This window comes from Alosa pseudoharengus, unplaced genomic scaffold (genome assembly GCF_046254945.1).
Source record: "Alosa pseudoharengus isolate Yale_2024_CS ecotype anadromous, Long Island Sound unplaced genomic scaffold, YU_APseudo_1.1 YU_APseudo_1.1_scf_11, whole genome shotgun sequence".
NCBI classification, from domain to species: Eukaryota; Metazoa; Chordata; class Actinopteri; order Clupeiformes; family Clupeidae; genus Alosa; species Alosa pseudoharengus.
Window position 1 is genome coordinate 3,352,264 of NW_027468576.1, and position 16,841 is coordinate 3,369,104.

Below are 16,841 nucleotides of genomic sequence, written 5' to 3' on the forward strand. Positions count from 1 at the left end.
TCAGTCATTCTTAATATTCGCAATTGGTGCACTGGCATGTTTAACTGTTAGCTGCAGTATAATGTTATTATGTGTAAGTTAAGTACAGAACTGACTGCGCCCACATTTTTGTCTGTGCTCCTAAATTTTTTAACTTGGGCGCACAAGTGCTCCTGAAAAAAAATGTTAGTGTAGAGCCCTGTTTGATATAGCTGTTTGTATATTTAAACGGGTTAAGCGTTTTATAGTATTGAACTGAATGTGCGATTCTCTGACTTTTGCTACTTTAGAATTCTATTTGGTATGAATGGTTAGTCAGGTGGTTTGCTACAGGTAGCCTGTACTTAAATACTATGGAATGTCCATGTTATTGTACTATTCAGCCATAGTGGCCTATTTCTCACGGGTGTAAAGATAGTATATGTATGTGATGAATGTATTGAGATACATAAATGTAATGTTAAAGAATGTTACTGTTGAAACAGACTTAGAGAATTATTGCACATTTACTTTGCCATGACTGCTAGTAAATAAAAGATGCACTTTGGATGAAAAACTGACAAGAAGCAGCCTGTGTCATCTCCTTGTTTTTCCACCTGTTTCACAGCCTGTGTCATCTCCTTGTTTTTCCACCTGTTTCACAGGTAGATTATCTTTAATACTACTGGTACCACTCTTAGGACCCGTAATACTATTACGGGTCCCAAGAGTGGTACCAGTAGTAATAAAGATAATGTACCTGTGATGTGATGTAATGTAATGTACCACAATGTAATGTACCACTCTTGGGACCCGTAATATATGTTTAGACAACCATATTGGCGTCAAAAACTAATCCCATCCATTTCTATGGAGGATTTATTGAGTGCCCTGTCTCCTTAGAAAGTCTGGCTAACCTCTGTGTAAATTAAACAAACATCAAATGTGCTCGTCTGAACATTTTCTAAGTTGGCATGACTTAAAATATGATAGCTTTTCTACTCCTCTAAATCATGATGCAAAAAATCAAATATTGTCAGAAACGTCATTATTGCATTTCAGCAGTTAGTTACTAGGTGAAATGTAATCTGTCTTTTTCTTTGTCAGCAAGTGGGTGGTTGACGACATAGCCTTTTTGTGGTCCTCAGTGTCAAACATAAGTAAAGACATGTCTAATCTGCAAATAAATGTGGTTACCTTGTGTGGTTACACTTTACTTGACAGTGTCGACATAAGAGTGTCATGACACTGTCATTAACATGTCAAAGAGGTCATAAACGTTCATGACATAACGCTTCTGTTAAGTGACATTCAATTTTTGTCATAACAAGTTGGGGTTAGGTTTACAGTTATATTTATAAACCTATACCTTCACTGCACGGTGGGCATAATAAGGGGAAATATATTAAATTTATTGGTTTCGTTCAAAATCAAACTTTGTGAAATGGACTTGGAACAGTCACGCCATATGAACTTTTCCTGGTTTGGCTGAAAATTGTATGAGTATGAATGGCATTAATGGTCTATGTTAATATAAAACAGTTTTGGTAACACTTTACTTGAAAGTATCGACATAAGAAACCTAACTCTAACCCTAATCCTAACCTCTAACTCTAATCCTATAACCCCAACCCTAACCCTAAGTATAGGTCTAATCAGAGTTTTCTTTCTTCCCGATTTTTTTTTTTATTCAGTAATTTTGTGTCAACGATTCCCGGTACACTGAAAAACCGGGGTGCATGAAACTTGGTGGGCATGTAGCCCCCCCCCAAGGATGACACGGAACCATTGTTTTTTTGTTTAGATCCATCGCCCCTCTGCGACAACCCATCTCATAACCACTCATTTGATGTATAGCGCCACCTAGTTAAAAATGAAAGGCAAAAACAGGGCATTGTAATTAGGATTGGGTATAGGGCTGCACGATATTAGGAAAACATGCGATATGCGATAACATTATTGAGTACTGCGATAACGATATAATTTGTGATATTTAAATATACTGCTCAAAAAAGGTTTTCCACACATTTTTGAAACCTTCCACCCTTTTCCCCATTCTCAAACTACATTCACAGAATGTCTGACAGTTCTTGCAAAATAAAACACTCGCCTCAAAAGTTTTACTTGTGCTCAGAACCAAACAGTGTCAGAGTACTGATCCAGTGTATAATTGAAGTGTTCCCTTAATTTTTTTGAGCAGTATATTTAATGTTTTTTTCCCCCATTCTGCTTGGGAGGGGGGGGGGGGGGGGTAAATGTATAATTACAGAAATAAATGTATAATTTTCTACATAAACAATATAAAATATTGTGTAGCCTAGGCTATATATGGCCTGATGGAAGTGGACAGCTAAGAGACCTGATAGGCTATCGAAGTTGTGTGGAAGATCTGCTCCTAATCCTCATAAAAGACGGATGGACAGCCAATCTGAACACTTGTGCACCAACCAGCGGAATATTCCACATTGCCAGCCTTCGATGGGCCTAGCAAAGAAGCTACTTGCTATATCGCGGCAGTCATCTCAGTCTGTAACCTCATAGGCTGTGCATCCCACGTTATTAGGCTACCGGCATGCCGACTACGAGGGCAGCGGAAAGTGAAAGTAATTGGGATGCAATCGCACAGTCCAGGCTAAGAAGTAGGTTAAACAACGTTACAAATAACGAATCCTGATTACCTCTGTGCTGCTGTCTGAGGCTTTTGCTAAATGCAAATCATGAAATACAAGCCTTACAGACAGTGAAAGACAGATATCTTCTGATATAACGATAACGAAAGAAATTGTTTATTTTAACACGGTGGAGAAGGACGCATTTGCGCTGTGTTTGTAACACGGCATCCTTCATAAAACCAAAATATTCCCATATAACAGACGTGCTTTTCCTTTTAGTCACTAATTCCTCTTCACCCAAGTGTAGCCTACCTCGCTCGACTCACTATCTTCAGCCATCACGACTTAGCTCCCGCTTCAACACCTAAAACACCACACACCTAAACTGGTAGGGGACGGGCTTCTTGGACAGCATGACGGCATCGGTTTGGTAACATATGTTGACATTCAGAATGTGAATACACCAGACTGTATGGAATGCGCACGGCACAGAAAATTTATCGAAATTTATCGAAAATTACGTAATCTTTGCGGTATGTCCATCGCAAGCGTTGATAGATTTTAGATATATCGTGCAGCCCTAATTGGGTATTGTTTGGGTTTTATCCGATATCGGTGTTAAATCAATACTTTTAAAACGGTGCCGGTGCCAAAACAGTACCTGAACCGGTACTTTGTTTTTACAATAAAATGCCTAAACCAATGGTTGAATGCATGAATTGGTTTTTTGATTGATAAAACAAATTTGAACATGAAATTGAACTATATATTTAGTTTATTATCAATATCTGTAGTTTCATTGCTTCTAGGCATATTTCTAATTGCAGATGGCTTGCCATAACTTTAAATGTTAAAATGGCTTCCATGGATGCACACACAATGGCAAGTAGCATAATTCAGTGGTTTTCAAAGTGGGGGCCGCGAGGGGGTGCCAGTGGGGCCTAAGCAAGTTGGAAGGAAAAATAAGAGCAACAAATAAATACATTTGAAAAATACACCTATTACTATGAGGGTTGTTATACAATGCCATTATAATAATTTGTCGCATATCTGAACATTATATTTTCCATGATAATGACTGGGAATAATAGTGATAGCTCTCATATAGCAGAAAGCCCCAAAAATAATGATTAGGATTAGCTTAATGTATTTTTACATTTGCCATAGTATTGTCGATGGGTTTAATAACACATCAAAGGGGTCCTTGGCCAGAACCTTGTGGTATCTGGGGGGCCTTGACATGGAAAAAATTGGGAACCCCTGGCCTGAGTGAGGCGGTTCAAACATGGCCAGGCACAGGCGGACTAGCCTTAAACGTTTTTTCAGAGGCCAGACGCGATGGATGATGATAAATTGGTAACGTCTGAAGCCTCAGATGACCGGTCAACTCCACCACCACCAGATAAAAAGCAGAAGTGTCAGGCGAATCTGTCAGAATCAGTGACTTTGGAAGTGAAGTTGTGGGGGGTGTGGCCGTGCAAGACACTGTCATTCTCCGCGTACACTGGTCACACAACTGTGTTCTGTATAGCATACAGTCGGCCTATGCTTTCTCTGTCTATGATCTGCAGGGTTAGGCCTCCTCCGACCCGAAATCATATGGAGGACTACTCATTTGAAACAAACAGACCCTCACCCCTTTTTTGCGAGGGTAGTCCTCCTAAATAGGCCTATGTGATTTTTACTTTTAAATTATCAATAACAGTTGCACAGTTTTGAAAACGAACATTAAGGGATGTTTTAGGACATGTTTGAGTAGCCTACTACAGTATAACCTGACTCCGCCAGATGGATTTGCTCCGCATATCCATCTGGGAACTTTTCATTGAAGAACTTTTGGGAAGGGGCGGACATACTGGTTAGCTGATTGGATAAACCATCTGTCTATCACCACCTTTGTTGGTTATCGAAGGGCCAAATCAACCAATTAGATGAACAAAGTATTCTTCTAATGCCGTTTAACATACAATTAAGTTAGGTAACGTGACAAACGTTAAGATGTTTTAACTTACCATTTATGAACCTAATCAACGACAATTCCCATCAAGTTTTCATGGTAGGCCCTACACTTCTGAAGATAGTATATTCCTCCATTATGAACTGGAATCAGCCGTGGAGGATGTCTGTGTCGTTCATTCCTCCCAGCTGCATGGCTGAGACTCATAGCTTCACAGTTTACCCAGGAATACTTTCTAATTTGAATAAAACTTGCGCGATAGCTATGCTCATCTCTGTGGATGCAGTCATGTTGTTCGTTGCGTCACACCTCAACCCGCCTCAAAGCCAACGCTGATTGGACGTTCGTTTGGTGAACTGCTCCAAATTTTCTTTAACGGAAAGTATCCAGACTGATCTGCGAGTGAAATCCTGAAGCTCGCGAGATCAGGATGGTCTCACGAGGCTAACTACAGTATGCCCATTGCCAGCCACCCTGAGAGGTGAATAGGCGATTCAAAACGAGTCAGAAAAGTCGAGACAGGACCAATCGTCAAATTGTCGGTGTCCACCACTCTAGTTCATCCAAAACAAACCAGAAAAGGGCCTTAAAGTGCTAAAAACCGGAATTTTCCTTTAAGCAACTGTATTTTATCTGATTCTTCAATACTTTAATATCAATATGCAACACTACCAACATTTTTGTTCAGTTTGTTCATTTCAAAATTTGCATGGGGAATCTAATCTAATTTAAAAAAAAAAAAAAAAAAAATTTGGGGCAATTAATCATTTTGGTTAGAATTTGTACCCAATTTATACCCACCCACCATTATGAATTCAGGGATTATTTAAGTTCCGATTTCAGTGGACAATTAGGTTTTAACATTTCAATAGTAATCGCCCACACAACCCTAATATTAGTGCTGGGCGGTATACCGGTTCACACCTTACCTCATATCACCGTTATGATATGAATTTTTAATATACCGCCATACCGGTGTATTTGATTACACAACGTTTGGAACGCTGCGCCGCGCGACTGTTTCAGACAGGACTTTCTTCACACGCACGCATGGTGCCAATGCGAGGCATAGTGAGGGTAAACACAAAACAGTTTAGAAGTTTTTCCCCTGAAGTATGACCCTTAAGCCTTAATTTCTTCTTAGGTAGGGGGTTTATTTAAGGGTGTTGCACAGAATACCTTAAATTGTTTCTTTAGTTAAGGAAAAACGTTAAGGGATACTGCATTGAAAGGGATTTACCGTCACGAAAATTCTATTGAGATTGTTCAATAGCTGTAACTAGCTGGCTAGTAGGTGATGTCGTTAGTTAGCAACCCACCGAACACAGTGAAGTTTAATGTTCTTATCATTCATCTCACCTTAAGAATATTCGCTGAAATTATCCAGGTAGCAAGTAAAGCATGTTATAGACATGCACTAAGCAATACTAGCTGGCTAGTTAGAAATGATCCTGACTGTCATCAGTGCACCAAAACGAACTTTTTTGTTAATGTTTTGCCTAGCGAACCGAACCGAAGCTCATAGCAGGCTAACAAGACATCCACATCCACATGAAGTTAACGTTAGCCTACCACTAACGTAAGCCACACAATAACAATAAGGCATGTTTCTGATAGGCCTATTTGACAGAGTAAGCATATTAGCAGAGAGGTTTTATTTTAAATTGTATAATTTTCAAAAAAGTATAATTATTGCAAGTTGCACTACTTTTTGTATTGGTTTTATACAAGATGTTTGTGAAATTTGCACAGTAAAAGTTCTGTATTTTGACTGCAATTGTTTTTGCATTCTGATGATTCTTCATTAGAATCATGAGTGGCTCTTTGTAAACAGCATCATTTTCTGGGGCCATGCAAAACTGCATTACCACTAGTGTGGAGTTATTCTACATCATGACTGTAAAATAGACCATCCTTAGTCAATGTAGGCTACTGCAGCAATTCCTCTCTCAACCTGTAGAAAATGCTGTGAACATCTGATTATGCATGGGGGAAAAAATACCGTCATATACCGTGAAACCGTAAGAATTTTGAAAAATACCGTGATATAAATTTTTGGTCATACCGCCCAGCACTATTACTACCCATGTCTGAATTAAAGTCATAGCTTAGTGTTAGGTTTGAAACTATTTATGTGCTGCAATGCGTTACATTTTAGTAGCTCATAAACTCCAATGTGCCAATTTAAGTTGGAACTAAACTAAGATGGAACTTGTGTTCAACCAGCTGCAGAACTCTACCCATAATGCATTAAAAGCATAATTCCCATAATGCTTTGGGCTGCTGACGACATAATCCTGTTGTCTATATCTTAAGTCTAATGTGAGGGATTGCACCAACATTTTTTAACATAAGCTATGCAATGAGGGATATTAGCATGGAGTAATTGACGGTAGCCCTATTCAGTTTTGTAGAGACTTGCTCCTCGAGGTCCAGGACTCCGTTAATGGTAAACGAACCGGGCTCTGGTCAAGCTACACTACCACCATCTATCTGCTACCCCAGCCAAACACGTTGCTTCAAGAGTACGTAGGGGAGGGGTGTAATTTGGTTGGCTGTGGTCAGATATCAACAAATAACGTTAGCTTTCGCAAAATATCGGACTGTCTTTAATGCGTTGTTTAACCAGCTTCACATATGCTTTGCGAATCTGTACCACTCGACTTTATAAAAGTCTCAAGTCAGCTACATGGTATTGAGGGGGAGGGAAGCAACACAATCTCAATGAATTGAGAAGTTGGAAACTTGGTCCAACGAAAGCTCTGTGTAACAAGCCAAACAAACAATCAAGAACGTTATCACTACTTTAGCTAACAACCGATATGCCAGCGGTTAACAATCAGGAAATATGTAATTTTCATTTGGTTATTTGAATATCATGGATGAATATCATGGAATAAAAACGGCCAAACAGCACAGTGCTAGCAAGCCCAGAACCCCTGAAACCCATCACATCGATATGCTTTCTTACCCGTGCAGGCCAGTGGGGGTACCCCTTCATTTTAGCGAAAACTAGGTCGCCAGGCCGGAAATTGTGTGGCATTTCGTGTATCCTTTAACGCCCTTTTCTTCCTGTTTGTGTTAAACTGGTGTATTTAGAAGGCCAAACTCAATATAAACCCTTCTTCTAGCACCAGGTAGCGAGTGTAATATCAAGTGCGAGTTGATTTGAAGCAGAGCTGAGGGTATGAAGGCGGTATTTCCGGCAAACTTGACACATGAGCCTGGGTTCCCACCTTCCTTTTTTCAATTGGTGCAAACGTCTGTCACACAGGGTTTTACACGACTGTTGTAATACACGATATTTTGACGACTGTTCCCTCGATTTGCCCATAGTGGTGTGGTTTAGTGAAATTACCGTTAGTGGGTGGAGAAAAGCATCATATTTCACATGAGTCTTTTTTAATATCACCATGAAACTTCCCCAGTTGTTAATTCAATGTTGTTGGGTGATTCTTCAATTTGGGTCGTTTTGTCATCTTAAATTTTGAATTAATAAAATTAGGAAGAATTTGCTTTAAATTTAGGCTATGCCAAGACAATGCCTACATACTTTGACGCGAAGATATAATGATGGCCACAGCTGAGTTTAAATAAATGTAAAATAATTTATAGCCTATTTATTTAAACTGGCATTGCAAAATGTCATTCCTATCACATCAAAATCTGTCTTGAAAATAAAAGGATCTAACGGAGATCATTTAAACTCATTTATGTTGTAAACATTGTTAACTATCAACAATAAGTAGCCTAGTCTAGGCTATAAATTCAAAATGTTTACATTCAGCAATTTACATGGTTTCATAATTCCCACCATCAAAATGTGTTTTTCCATGTTCAACAAAGCACACTTTGTTTAATTTCTGGAAAAGTAGTTTTAAATCTTTTTTCTTTGAATATGTGGATAAGTATTTCATTAAGCCTTTCATGTAGCAGCTCAACATTGAAGATAAAACAATTTTTTAAGTATTTAGATAGATAGATAGATAGATAGATAAATACTTTATTGATCCCCAAGGGGAAATTTCATTTTACTGTAAATGAAGTATTATGGCTATATGGCTACCATTTATAGGGTGGCTAAGAGCAGTTTTTCAGTGGAATCATGCAAAGTGATACAAGCACCAAATTTGGCAGTTGCTGTCTTGGGCATACTAAAGCAATTTGTCCAATTGGCCACTCAAAAATCCAAGGTGGCAGCCATATTGCAATTATAAGAGCTCCATATGTGTGTGCTAATGTCCAAAATCTCTAGGCTAATCCCACTCTCTCCCATTCTCACGTGTAACACTGGTAAAGTTAGCTTAAAAGACATTTGCTTGAAATTCAAAAAATAGGCTGGCTAGATCCAGAGTTCCTTTGAGATGAGAGAAGCGTAAAGGACAAACATCAATGCATCACTCCACCAATCAGGCCTTTAAAAGTGGACAGATGGAAGCCATTTTTTGCCGGGAGTTTCCCCAAAAGCACCTGAACAACTCTCAGACCATGAGAAGTAAAATCAGCTGGTGTGATGAAACGAAGATTGAACTATTTGTCCACAATTCCCTACGGTGTGTGTGTGGAAGAAAGCAGGCACTGAGCTGCACTGATGTTTGTCCTTCTTTACGCTTCTCTCATCCTCTCAAAGGAATTCAGTGACCATTGGGTCCTTACCTGTCTGATCAAGGCCCTTCGTCCCGGATTACTCAGTTTGGCTGAGCGGCCAGATCTAGGAAGACTGTTGGTTGTTCCAAACTTTTCCATTTGAGAATGATTGTTTGAGGCTACTGTGCTCTTTGGCACTTTCAATGCTGCAAAATTGTATTGTATCCTTGCCCAGATCTGTGTCTTCACAAAACCCATGTCTCGCAGGTCTATGGACAATTCTCTTGACCTTGTGGCTTGGTTTACTTCCGTTTTGCGTTTGAGAGGGAATATGTTGATGAGATAGGGCCCTGCATGTTTTAGCTGAGACAGCTGGGGTAGTTTGCTCAGAACGACAAACTACCTGTTGATATGCAGAAGTACAATACATCATCAAGTAAAGGGTGCCATCATCTTTGTACATGACATTTTCATTTGTTTTATTATCAAAAATATTATTTGAGTCAAGAGTAAGGTCTAAATTGTATTAAACATGACATTAAACAACTAGATACTAGATAGTACTGCATAACGCATGACCGCTGCTCAGTCCTGTACATCCTCTCTGCGAAAATAAATCACGCTTGTCAATTTGTCTCCATCTCCTATAATGATTGTTTCAGATTATTTCTGAGAAAAAATTAGGATTTTTAGTTTTTCTTGGAAAGGTCCAAACAACTGGCCATCACTGTATAGTTCCTTTGAGACATACAGTAATTTAGCACTGAACATATCCTAACAATGATATGAGTGAATGCTTTGATGATAACCTTGCAAGGTAACAGAAGGGAAAACAATCTCTAAACAAGCCCCAAACAAAATGGTATTTCTTTGGTAAGTCTCTTGAAAATAAAACTTGATACACAAATAAGTTTTAATGAAGACAACGAAATTGTGTAAGCATGAATGGTAAAGGCAACAGACTTGCCCAGCAAGATAATGACAATGGAGTAGCTACAATACTAAGGTAAAATGACAAATACTACAAAACTGTGCCATTTCGCCACATTAATCTACATTTCGTCTTAAATCCACCATGTGTTATTTCTTTCGTCCCTTGTTGCAACCTCGTCCAAACCAGCCTCCTTGTGTCCCTTCTGTCCCTTCTACATGGCCACTGAATTCTGGATGACCAGTATCAACAGCAGAAGGTGGCAATAACAATTTCCGTGTGTGACTGGCCTCCTCCTTTGGCTGAAGAGTTGTAGCCATATTGAAGATTGGGTCTTCCGCTCTGTCAGAAATGAGGTGAAATTAATTATTACAGTTGGTGAAGTGTAGTCTACATCAATGAAAAATTATATATTCAGAGGAAGCACGAAAACTTACTTACCTATTGTAGGCTGGTGCTTTAATGTTTAGCTCCTCCATCAATAGTGACATCACATCATCGCACTTCCCATGGATTTTCAAAGTGGCCAAATCATCTTTAGGTGTCCACTTGAAAGAAAAAAACCTGGGTTAGACCCCTTCTGAACATCATGTCAATACATATGACTGACAGTGTTCTAAAATTCTACACCAGCATTGTCATTGTTCAGTCTATATTAAATGTTGGCAGGTGATGTGAAACAAGCTCATTCTCTGTTATTTGTTTTACCGTTTATTCTAAACCAACAGACAGCGCTGTGGTTCAAGGAAACACTTGGAGACCACCGCTGTATCACAGACAGTGGTTGTAACACAAGGGGTTTTGCTCTGTAACATGGCATCAAACAAACTCGAAATATTCAGTTGCGGCCCCAGCTGTGGCGCAACTGGCTGGGGCACCTGCACCGTATGCCGACGACCCGGGTTCGATTCCCGCCCCGTGGTCCTTTCCGGATCCCACCCCTGCTCTCTCTCCCATTCGCTTCCTGTCACTCTCCACTGTCCTATCATTAAAGGCATAAAGCCCAAAAAAATATACTTAAAAAAATAAATAAATAAATAATGGCCCTCCCTGCAACTTCTCCCCACCCATTACCGATTTTGAGGCCCTAATAATGACCTCCATTGGCATTGTAAAAGCAAGTGGGGAGATGGTACATCCCGCCATGATTCCTACCTCGAGTTGTTGCCACCCTGTGGTGTACTCAGCTGTAGTAAAACAAAATTGAATATCCAGAAAGTATGCTTTTACTAGGCTTTTAATGCTACCTGGGATTCTGAAATAATCAAAGGCCTCCCACAACAGACTATGCGGTACTGATCCAAAAGCATTAGCCAAATCCAAGAACACAACGTGCAGGTCTCTCCTCTCACGCTTCGCTAACTGAATTTGGTGCCAAATCATGCTGGTATGCTCTAAGAACCCGGAGAAGCCAGGGATTCCAGCTTTTTGCACCGTGGTATCAATTAGTTTATTCCTTTCAAGGTAACTTATCAGTCTCCATAATTCCGTGAAAATGCATGAAATGCAACTGAATCCATGCATTTCCACTGAATTATTTTTGGAATCTGATCCCTTATCATACCTGTTCGTTCGTACTCGTCGCTCGACTTATCGTGACTAAATTCAAGATGGCGTCGAACGGTAAAATTCCTTAAGGTACTGTCTTGTTTTAAATGTCAAGGCCCTCGGAAGTCTACCAATGAAGTATGGAGCTACTTTGAGCCTGGTAAATGGTGTAAAACAGTGATTTATTTGCATGGCTAGGCCGATGCCCGAGGCACCACAACGAAACACTGTTGGTAGCATTGGCTAACTAGCGCCAGATTTCTGAGTGCAGGGGACAAGCCAAGGTGAGCTATGAGACATACGTTCACACTCAGTATCATGTTTCAACACACTTTAGGTCAAGATCACACCGGAATTCTCCTTTAAGAAACAATTTCTGTGCACAAAGTATAGTGGGGTACGAATTGTCATGAAATAATGGTCCCGTAGGATTTTTTTGCTAAAATTGATTTTTTTTGTTTTATCTGCTTTATTTGGGGTCCTACTGTTGAAAAATGAGATCATTCATCAGCATCATCCTCATTTCTAGAATGCTTCGCTAATTATAGCGCCCCCAGTGGCCGAATTACACCAAATTTGTTGTGTACCCTTGGGAGGGGGTCAGTTGTCATGTGACCAAGTTTCGTTAACATACATCAAAGTGTTCCCAAGATATGAGCTCACTTACTGTTTGGCGACTTTGCCCCATTGGATTTGCCTTTATTACTTGAGTGCACATAACTTAGAGTGTATATAATCAATTTGACCAAAAAATATGATAAAATACCCTAGAAAAGCCTAGACCACTACCAAAAAATGAGATAACAACTTCTGATCACAATGAAACGGTCATAAATGGACTCAGCATCCTCAATAACCCCTAAATTGACACCAAGATTGTGAAAATGTGATCATTATTAGTAGATGTCGTGTGTGGTCAGTATCCTGGCCAAGATGAGAAAGCGCCCCCCAGAGGGGGGGGCAAAACGGGGTCAGAAAATTTGCACCCAGTCATTTTTCAACAGTAGGACCCCAAATAAAGCAAATAAAACAAAAAAATCAATTTTAGCAAAAAAATCCTACGGAAATACAATTTGTACCCCACTAGTAGGGCCAATGCCTAAAACATGCATGCATGATCAGTCATCTGACTCTTGAATATTAGAACCCATTGTTCAGACATGAAAACATTGGTTACCCACAAACTAGAAAGAAAATAATTAGAATCAGAAATATTATTACGTAAGGACATCATACTATTAAAAAAACAACATGTATCCAACCAGATTGTCAGCTTGGAACAGACCAAGGACCATATAACCAAACAAACTAAACTCACAGACCATCAACATCTAAGGCATAAAAAAAAAAATTCTTGGGTTCCGGTTTCCGACCGACCCTGTCAATTTATGTGCGACCCAAATTTATTTTATGAGCTTGGGGAACAAATAACACTAAATAGTCTAGGCTACATTAAATAAATCCACAAATAAAAGGCGAACTATAATTACATTAATTACCCCTTGCGTTATGTATAGGGATGAGCGTATTCTCTCTTTTACAAAGTAGCCTATGCACAGCTGTTCACGAAGACGATTGTTTTCGTCACTTACCAAGGCACTCGCAATTTTGTCCAAACACCGCAACTTTTTCGCAAATTTGACCAATCATCGTAGTTGGTTTACTGACATTTGAGTAGGCTATGCAACCCATTGGCAAATGTTTATCTGGATATGTCCTTTTAGCTTATGTCATGTTTGCTAGCTTGTGGGCTTAGTTTAAGTAGTGCTACCAAAATCATAGAAATTAATAAAATTGCAAGACATTTACCTCTTCTATGATCCAAGAATGATTTCATTCGAGTTGTTTTTTTTTACATTTATTTTAACTAATGACATAGAAGACATTCCCAATTGCATCCACATATCGTAATGCACTATGCAAAAAGTGATTTACACTCGTAGCCGAACACAGTGAGATGCAAGCCTTCCAATCCACTCAGAAATGTAATTAGGCTACCCTCACGTCCTTAAAGGGGCAGGCAGTCAATTAGACGTACACCACCAATGTAATGACATTAAACAGAAGTGTAGTCAAATAGTTTAAATCAATATGAAATTACTAGATACTTACTTGGCTATTAGTATGGTTATGGTTATGGATTTAGCAGACGCATTTGTCCAAAGCGACACATAAATACAAAGCAACATAATAATATTTAAAATTGAACAGGGAACAGATTAGAATGTAGGTCAAATATAATAAGGAGAATAGTTATAATACACAATAATATCAATTCAATCAATAGCCTAATAAAAAGCAATGGAAAAAAAGGGGAAAGGCAATAATAAAACAATAATGTCCATTCAATCAATAATATAAAAACAATGACATGCTAAGACTACATTAAGGATAATATCAATAATAAACAATAATGTCAAATTAATTAACAGCCCAATTAAAATAAAACAACATAATACAAACCATAACACATAAGCGCTTAAACAACTAAGTATATGTTGAATAGGAATGTCTTTAGACCCCTCTTAAACGACCCAAAACTACCACAGGAAAAGAGAGCACTGGGCAATTCCTTCCACCAACATGGAACCACTGAAGAAAAGAGTCTGGAATTAGACCCAGTTTTCATGACGACACAACAGACGCTCACCAGAAGACCGCAGTGGGCGGTTGGGGAATTATTAGTAATTATTAGTAATTATGCAGGCCACAGACTATGAATTATTAAAAAGATATGAACTTAATATGAATTACAAAATATATGAATGTATTGAAACATATGACATGATGCCATCTCTTTAGGTGACTGTCTTTTTTGGACAGTTCTACGAAAGGTTATACTGCTTTGTGAATTACCTCAGTCAAAGCATTTTCACAAATAAAGTAAGCCTACTTTGATTTTCTGTAATCCTTACTGTTTACCTTTGATTATCCTTTTTTAATAAGCATCAAGATTATCAGTGTGACTTTGGTCTTACTAACCTTAATTGCCCTAAATATAAAAAATAAAAAAAATCGCAACTATTTTTGCAATTTTCACTTCCTCCCGCAATTTCTCCACAAGAAACAGCTAAAAACACCGCAACTTCCATCTAGGCATTTTAGGTCGCAACAGTCTCAAAACACCTCGTGAAATCCTGGAGGGACTGATTTTCTACCTATCCCTTACTGCCACTGGAAAAAAAAAAAAAAAGAAATTCCCTACCGACCCATGGCCTCAACTGACAACCAACAGGAACCAAACTTTTTTTTTTAATGCCTAATGTAAACTGTCCTAGCTGCATAGGCAGCAGGCTTGGAATTTCACCATTCTGGGGGCAAGGCCACTTGGCCTTCAGTTGGGCATATTTGGTGGGGGGCACAAAGGCCACATGTCAGGGCACCAAGGCCAAAGTTAACTATACAGTAGTAGGCTATAAAAATGATCAAAGTTGTATTTAGCCTATTCACTGCAGTAGACCTGCATCACTGTATGAAACATTACAAAAACATGAAACATGACATATTACATATAACTGTAAATCATCTGATCATCTGATCATCTAATAAAAACAGATATCTAGGCTAATTTATTTTATATTTGGCTTGCTATGAAATCATGTATTGAACAATTTAAATGTAGCACAGCTCAGCTTTAAGAAACTCAAATAGCCTAGATGCATGCTTAGCATTTTGTGATCATTAAGGCTACTTTCACAAACTCTTAGTCAGCTGTCCTCTGATTTACCAATATCTAGGCGATATTTGTAACATTTATTTTGTATTTGGCCCGTTATGAAATCATGTGGAACAATTTAAACACATTGTAAAACTTAAAGCCATGGCCGTCGTGGCCGCCGTGAAATTCCTTCCCTGATAGGCAGTGTCTCAAAACTGTTGGCTTATTGAAGTCTGTCAGGCCTGTTAAGCAAACAACTCTTTTAATTCAATTCATTCTGTTTGGATGAACATACAAAACTCACACTCACAGCTTTGCTTTGGAGTCATGCATATGCAGTTGAAGAAACACTGATATAAATATCTGTTCACGGACCACTAAGGGTAGCTTGCAAACGACATTTGAGAAATGCTGCTGTATGTAGCCCATACAAAATGACATTTGAATAAATTATTATAGCGTGAAGGATTCTTTTTGCAAAAAAAATGGTTATTACTAGGGATGTCAGCGTTAACATGTTAATCACAATGCGATACCAGGTGTTTTGGGAACACCATTATAAAAGGAGCAAAATGCTATGCTGTTTCACCTGAGGGGAGGCTAACTATCTATTGTTTATTGTAAATCTTTATTTTGGTATTCCCAAAACACAAGGATACGAGGAAGTTTATTGCCACATGCATATAGTTACTGAAAGTAAGAAATGCAGTGAAATTATGTCTGGTGTCAGCCTATTTGTGCATTAATGGGGGGGGGGGGGGGGGGTAAAAGTGCAGTAGAAGCGGGGTTTAGTAGATTAAGTGGCAAGGGCTGCATAAGAAAGGTGGGGGAGGATTGGGATTGGGGCGGGGGGGGGGCACCAACAAGGAGCACCCAAGAGCAACAGGGGCAAGGAAAAACTCCCTTACCAAGGAAGAAACCTTGATCCACGGCTCAAGGGGCTAACCCAACTGCCAGGGGTCTTGGTGTGTGTGTTGGGGGGATGACAGGGGAGATGGGATAGTGTGCTGTGTATGTGGGGAGAGGGCAGTGTGCAATATGTGTGACACCTGTAACTACATGCATTTATTCTGTGAATGGGACTTGGTACAATATTGGTACTTTACACATTAAATATCCATATACTTAACTATTTCCACATAGATTTTTATGGTCCTACTAGCCCACCTAGCTACCCCACATACCATTTCAGTTGCTTGAAAATGACACAAAAATACAAACACGCCTTGTTTTATCCTTATTATGTCATGGTCATTTGATGTGGATACTTCAAATTGTTGGAAAACATGAATAAACTGTTTTTTAAAGAGGAAATAGTAAATAATAACAAATGAAAATGTTTTTTAATACCCTCAACATCACACTTCGCAAATTTTTCCGAAATTTATGGCCCTTTCAAAAGCCAGGAGACTTTTAGTACAGACTTTAAATTGTTTACACATGCTTTTTAGGAGTTGGTCTTCCACCCTAGAACATTTGAGGAGGCTAGGGAAAATATTTGTCAAGATATTAAGTCTCAAACATGGCACATGTTTTTCAAGCTGTAAAAATGAAAAAAATTCTGAAGGTCTGAAAAAGATATGAAGACTT

The 16,841-nt window shown here is 38.9% G+C and overlaps 2 protein-coding genes across 4 annotated transcripts in view; both read right to left on the bottom strand.

Moving 5' to 3' along the window:
- The window catches only part of hdgfl2 (HDGF like 2), an 88,983-nt gene extending 81,278 nt beyond the window's left edge, over positions 1-7,705 (bottom strand). Inside the window, exon 1 of the mRNA XM_076277775.1 lies at positions 7,499-7,705. Coding sequence (XP_076133890.1) covers positions 7,499-7,570 — 72 coding nt within the window. The 5' untranslated portion in view covers positions 7,571-7,705. The remainder of the gene's footprint in view (positions 1-7,498) is intronic.
- A 2,304-nt stretch (positions 7,706-10,009) lies between these two features.
- The window catches only part of sirt7 (sirtuin 7), a 34,335-nt gene continuing 27,503 nt past the window's right edge, over positions 10,010-16,841 (bottom strand). For all 3 annotated transcript variants that reach the window (XM_076277779.1, XM_076277777.1, XM_076277776.1), the window contains exons 9-10: positions 10,487-10,593; positions 10,010-10,387 (exon numbers count right to left, since the gene is read on the bottom strand). In XM_076277779.1, coding sequence (XP_076133894.1) covers positions 10,195-10,387; positions 10,487-10,593 — 300 coding nt within the window. In that variant the 3' untranslated portion in view covers positions 10,010-10,194. The remainder of the gene's footprint in view (positions 10,388-10,486; positions 10,594-16,841) is intronic.